Genomic DNA, 6,857 nt, shown 5'->3' on the forward strand with positions numbered 1-6,857 from the left:
TATACCGTGTAAAAAATAAAGCATTTATTACGTTTATCGATTCATTTTAAATGTTGAATAAATATTTTCATTCTTCCTATTCTTCCTAACAATTCTCTGAAACATATTCTTAAACACAGATGATAAAAAACTATTAAATTCAGATGTTACAACAAATTACTTTCTCTACTTATATCTCAACTATTTTTTTTCTATCAATTAGAATTTTGACAAGACTTTTTTTATTGCGATTGATATATTTTGTAAATACTGTTTATTGTTATAATACGACTTAAATCCTAATTAGTAATATTTGTGCAGTTTTCTCAAATGATAATAAATTGCTATTTCTTAAAAAACTTTTTTTTAACCGACCCTTGTAAGTTTTCGGAAGTCCAGCTGATCTTTGGCTAAAAAAGTGATGATCATTAGCTCCACCCACTTTGACGTTCTCCAGGTGCATGCGGGTGAAACGTACGCAACTGATAGCGGCCTATGATGACGTTCATTGTTTCGTTTGCTTGTTTTTCAACAATAACGATTATCGCCTTTACACCGGGGAAACTTTCGAAGTCTTTCCTTAGCCCATTCCAAAAAGACAACTCGCGAGTGTTGGAAGTTAAAAAAATGTTCTAAAATGACTTCTGCTTTCGGAAACTCGATATCTTTCACAACCCCTTGCGTTTATCCAAAAATGTGTGGACAGAAGAACGATTGGACGTCCAACATCCGGTCTGACCACGATCCTTGGGGATATTTGGGATGCCAGCAGGATTATTCCTCTCTGTGTGTAGTCAATAACGAAGAAATGAAGAGCTACGTGCGTCCCCTGAGAAACTATAACGAAGGATTGACGTTGCAGATGCGGAAATTTGATGAACATGTGACGACTGTGAATGTGAATACGGAGGGATCAGTAAATGGATTGAAAAATATGAATGAGGACTTTTATGATGAAGGGAATAAAGAAAAAGGGAAGAATAACAACGCCTACAAGCACATTCCACATAAGAACAAACCACCACAAGTGGTCGCAAAACGCAATGCGAGAGAAAGAAGAAGAGTTCAAGCGGTAAACAAGGCGTTTCTTAAATTAAGACAGGCAGTTCCTATAGAAAATAAAAGGTATGTACGTTTCGCTTCTCTTTCTTGTTTTATTTAGCGATTGTCGTCAACTTTATCGAAGTACTTTTAGAAGAAAAAAGAATTACCTAATGTCCAACGTGTAACTGTAGCTATTGATAAAATTTGAGAGAAATAATTATGGACAAAAATGAATAATTTTTGTCAACATTCCATTAAAGTACTATTTGTGCAAAAAATATTACATTATTAGGTTTTACCCGCGGTTTCGCTCGCGTTGTTGCCCTAAATACATGTCAATGATCATCGACGACCACGTAAAACTAATTTTTCTATATTTAGACAACAGTATTTTTTTTGGGTAAAAGATACTCCATGTCCTTTTTTGTACTCTTGACAATGTGTGTACAAAATTTCACGATATTTTACTAGCAGCTTGGCTCACATTGATGTCCTAAATACGTGTCAAAAAAAAAATCGGCGACCACACAAAACTAATTTTTATATCCCTCAAGCCTGAAATGGTTGCAAACAAACTTACATTCGCATTTATAATATTAGTTAGAATGTATAAATTTTTCCAAATATACACAGAGTTAACTCTTCATACAAGTTTCATATAAAAAAATTATATCCACCACTTTCGCTAGATTCGTCTTCTTTCTCTATTCTACTGTTCTTTTAAGGGTCCTTTTCTTCTTCTTCCATCATTTGACTTATTAATTTTTTTGGGTATCTTCCTTTCTTCCACAGTCAAAGCTTCTTTATTTTGTTTTTTTAAGTACTCGTATTCCTTACTCTATATACACCTTCTACTTCACTTCCCAGACTTCCAAAAATTGTTACTGCGACCTTTAATTTTTCATTTATTCCAAAAATTATAGAATTCATCTGTTTGCCTCATTTGTTTTTTCTTTCCAATTTCTTCTCTATTATTTTTATTGTACTATTCTGCCCAGTACCTTCCCCATTTCATCATCTATTTTTATAATTTTCTTTATTTTATCTTTCTTCAAATTCTTAACTTCAATTTTTGTCTTTTTCATTTCCAAACATTCTTTGCAATCAATGCATTCTTTCTTTATTATCTTTGATATTTACTCATCCAAACTTACTTTTCTTTCTTATTTCTCATTTAATATTTTATTTATAACATTCTTGACCAGCTCCACTACATTAATATCTTTTATTTCTACTTCTATTCTTTCCACTCGTTATAAACGTCTCGCTATTAATTCTTTTTCTATTTGGTAATATTTTCAGTTATAAAGGCATTATTAAGTAGTATCCTCCATTACTAGAGTCCTGTTGGATGATATTTTAAATAATTTTAGACAAAAACGACAAAATATGGTTTACACCACAGTATGACATTGCCTGATATGTATCTACCTATGTAATGTAATGATTAAACCAATTTTCTTTAAAATTATGAATAAGTTTCAACGATTGCAATTTTAATTATCAGAAAACACCAGTAGGTGAATAAGTATAAGTAATTTGATCTCCATCATGATGACTTACATTTTATATTTTATACCTATCATTAAAAAACAGTTAAATAAGGGATTAAGATGTTAAAGTTGAAAGTGAGTGAAAAATATTATAACTTTCACTTGGAGAAGTTATCGTATGACAGAGCAATTATAAAAATAAATAATATTATTATATTGTTCACTTGGTCCTCCATTATTAATAAAATATTTTATGACATAGGTAAATAGTAACTGGTGTCTAATTGTTTATGAAGTAATTTACCTAAAACGTTTCGATAAAGAAGAAGAAATCGCACTAGTGCGAATTTGTTTTCGAGGTGATCCATTTGAGATTGTTGAAGAAGTGAACTGAGGAGATGAAAACTTTTTCTTCATATTTAAACATATGGGACTTTACTCTGACAAATTCGAGTAGGCTAGAGTAGCATTCATTTTGATATAATTTCAATATTTCTCAGTAAAAAAAAATGTTTTGACTTTTAATCTGTCAAGAAGTAGATATAATAACCAAACCAATAATGAAAAAATTTGACTACCCTGGCGGAAAAATTAATCATGCGATCGAAAAACGTTCTATTGGAACGTTACTCAGGGTCATCTCGAAGGACAAATATGCGCATTACAGTGATTTTTATTTTTCCCTTCTTCGCCAAAGTTTCCAGTTTCGGACACGCACCTCTACTCTTTCCTATCTTGAGGCAATCTTTGCATTACCCTAAAACTTGAACAATCCACGTCCTTAACAATTTGCGAACAATAATATAATCTAGTTCTACCTCTATCCCACCTAACTCCCGTTTCTGCCTCTAATATGTCTCTGACTAGACCTTCATGCCTGAGAAGGTGTCCTACCAACCTATCCCGCCTATTCCTTATTGACTTCCATAGAGTCCTCTGTTCTCCTATTCTTTCTAATACCTCTTCATTTCTAACCTTCTCTATCTACGGTATCTTCATCATTAGCCTGTAACACCACATTTCGAACGCTTCTAACCTTTTCTTTTCCGCCGCGCCCATTGTCCATGTTATTCGGAAAATACAACGATGAAGAGTTTCTCGAAAATACACTTACATATTTCTTTATTTAAAGGTTATTTTAGGTTTTGCTTTTTTTATTTAGAAATATTGTGTATGTTTACTTTTTGATCGACATAGAGGATTGTAGGTAACTATCCTTTAAAAATAAAAAGAGGAAAATGCATTTGCTTTATTAAAAAACAATACCAATAACATTCATCCGGATTTATGTCTTTCGATGTACTCGTAGTCCTTTATTAAGAATATTAACCTAACTCAGATTGTTATAAAGGCAAAAGTTAAACAACAATAACTCAATAAAAATGCCACTTTTCTTTTACGAAAACTAATATTCTTAGCATTTCACTGTTTCTTCCAATTGTAAGTCCTTTTGCTGATGACTTTTATTATTGAATATGAGTTATAAAAGACAACCGCCTTTCACTTAGCGTCAATCAATTATGGATATATTTAGCTTATACCTACATAATTACATTTAAATAACAAACATAATAGTAATCAATTTTGTTTGATATTTTCATGTAGGTGCGTAATTCGTAATCGTAATTAGCGCTATTATTAAATTTTGCTATTTGTTTTCATTCAAATTTAAATAACCAGTAAAGGTCTATTAACGTCAAAGACAATAGTTTTTTAAAACATGCTGTTTATCTTTCTAATACTGAATGAATGTATGAATGAGATTATCAATCGATCAAAACAACTGCTGTTCCTTATTGTTTGCCTCAAGGTGTGTAGGTCATAATACAATATTAAAGTAGAGCAGGTGGTCCAAATTTCTTTAATGAAATTGCTCTAATTCGTTTTGGATGTTTAAGTAACAAGTAGACAAGTAAAATCGTAAATAGAAAAGGTACACGAACTGCTTTTGAATAATAATTCATTCATTTATTATTCTCGCTTTAGTTGATTTCGTTTGATTATGAAAAACGAACGTAACAAGTTTGTTTAATTATTATAAATTCTGTAGAATATACAGGGATCGCACCAAAAGTGACACAAAATGGTTTATGATCTGCATGTGATTTTTTGTTGATTTCATAAAAGGTGCTGTTGGTATCGATCGCACGCGGCATTCATTAAAATGATAAAAATAAAGTAGTATTAGCAGTAAGGACGATGATGAATAAAATTAATCCTGTTATTACGAGATGAAACCTAATATCATGTTCATGTAGCTCACAAAAAAAGGTATTTTATATATAAGAATTATTGATGTCAAGGAGCATATTTGAAATGAAAACCACAATTCTTACCAGCGATGTTTTAATATCATATACTTGTAAACGCAAGAAGTAAGATTCTGTTATAATTAAATTTAATTCATTTCTGTTTTAGGGGAAAACGTATTAGTAAAGTAAAAACTCTTCACTACGCCATAGAATATATTCAAATTTTGCAGAAAATTTTAGAAGCCGATGACAATAGAAGATGTATTATAACGGTAAGACTAAATTAATTATTTTTGTTACTTAAATAATGAAGTTAGATTCTAATTAAAATTGTAGTATTGAAGGAAAAATGAAAGTGCTCTATATCTTAGCACAACTACAATAAAAATTTCGGTTGCGTACAGTGTACTAAAAAGCAGAAAAGTCATGTACACTAAAAGGGTATTGGAAAAAATAAATATTACTATAAAATTTACTTATTATACAGGGTGTGTCAAATCTTTCGGGATGGACACTAAGGAAATTTTTCGCAATGAAGTTATGACTTTTAGGCTACTTTTGATGACTTTTGAATTGAAGTAAATAAACTGATTTATATGGTTGTATTTAAATTGTCTGCAATCAAATATGAAAGTTTCAAAGAGTCTCCATGTTTCCAGTTTCAAACTAATCGTAAACTTGATCATAAAATAACTTTGAATTTTTTAATCAATGTCAAGTCCATCACAAAAAGATATAATCAAAACTAAAATCATTAATAACAACTAGGGAATATAGAGCGTATTCAGATGTACCGGGCAACTTAAAATTCTCTTGCGAATATACAAGTACATAGGCAGTATATCGCCATTTAGTGCAAGGATATTTACTGCTAATGATGTATTTCATGTATTAGACAAGACCTTATTGAGGTATAAACTTGTCTAACTGAATCGGCGATGCACGATATGCACACAAACCATTTTAACAGGAACGTTATTTTAACTTCTTTATTAGAAACTTATCAAAATTAACATACACGAATTGCGATCTTAATCTCATCAGATCTCATCAGCGCGCCAATCTCAATAAATCACTGACTAAACTGATGCCGCTTATCACTGTAGATAGAGGGGGTTTCTTCATAAATCCCTCATGACGATTCCCACAGAAGAAATTATCTATTATGCTTTACGAGTTTATTATAACCTTACAAAATAGTGGTTAATAAATTTAAATTTTCTGGTGTTTCATTCCCACCAGCTACTAATGCTGATGGATGGGCAGTTCTTCCGGACTACGCCAAAGGTAGGGAAATGCCTTATTTTAGGAATCGTGAGTAGGGGTGAGAAATATGAAACTGTGGAACGTTATTACTGCTTCAGCATTGATCTAAGTGATCCAAGGAAAAAAACTTGGGCTATGGCAAACAGAGTCGGACTTGAACCAGTGTCCTCCCGAATACTAAACAATACTCTAATTCTACTAGCCTTTTGAGGGTTCGACTTTTATCATTACCATCATCATCATAAGGTCATAAGTCCTAAGACCGGTTAGACAAGCACCTCTTTCCTGAACTAATCTTCGCATTTTCCTATCCACGATTTACTCACTATTCGCCTGTACCACCTCATTTCGAAGTTTCTAATCTTTTCCTTTCCGTCGTACCCACCGTCCATGTTTCGCACCCGTACAGCATCGCCCTCCAGACATACATCTTTAATAATCTTTTTCGAATTTCTAAATTCACCGTTCGCGAGCATAGAAAAGATTTACTTTTGTTAAAGGCGATTCGACTCTGAATACTCGAAGAAGTAGGTATCTTTTTTATAGAAATAGACACACCAACATAGTTTTAAATGTCATATCATCCCCAAAAATTACTTACAAACAAAAGTCCAACCTATAAAGTTTAATAATGAATGTGAAACCATAAACCCTATGACCTACATTGGTTGGCCTTTCCCTCTATAGTAGCATAAATTTAAATTAAACAAGTTTGCAGAATCACATACCAGTTGCTTAAACGTATAATGTAAAATAAATCAGCAATAGTATAAAATTATACCGCATTTCTATAATATCTTATGCAAATTAAACCGTCAAATTT

General features: G+C 31.8%; 1 protein-coding gene across 1 annotated transcript; it reads left to right on the forward strand.

The window, feature by feature from the left end:
- The first annotated feature begins 591 nt into the window (after positions 1-591).
- Positions 592-5,055, forward strand: LOC112906730. The gene is made up of 2 exons (XM_025981468.1): positions 592-1,104; positions 4,935-5,055. Exons 1-2 carry the CDS (start codon positions 617-619, stop codon positions 5,053-5,055), a joined length of 609 nt encoding a protein of 202 aa, XP_025837253.1. The 5' UTR covers positions 592-616.
- The last annotated feature ends 1,802 nt before the right edge of the window (positions 5,056-6,857 follow it).

The sequence above is a fragment of the Agrilus planipennis genome, unplaced genomic scaffold, assembly GCF_000699045.2.
Source record: "Agrilus planipennis isolate EAB-ADULT unplaced genomic scaffold, Apla_2.0 scaffold57, whole genome shotgun sequence".
NCBI lineage: Eukaryota > Metazoa > Arthropoda > Insecta > Coleoptera > Buprestidae > Agrilus > Agrilus planipennis.

Excerpts from the sequence above, each read along its gene's own strand:
- LOC112906730 (XM_025981468.1), top strand. The coding sequence starts at position 617 with ATGACTTCTGCTTTCGGAAACTCGATATCTTTCACAACCCCTTGCGTT. Across the intron at positions 1,105-4,934 it reads GTTCCTATAGAAAATAAAAG|GGGAAAACGTATTAGTAAAG; the intron begins GTATGTACGTTT and ends TTTCTGTTTTAG.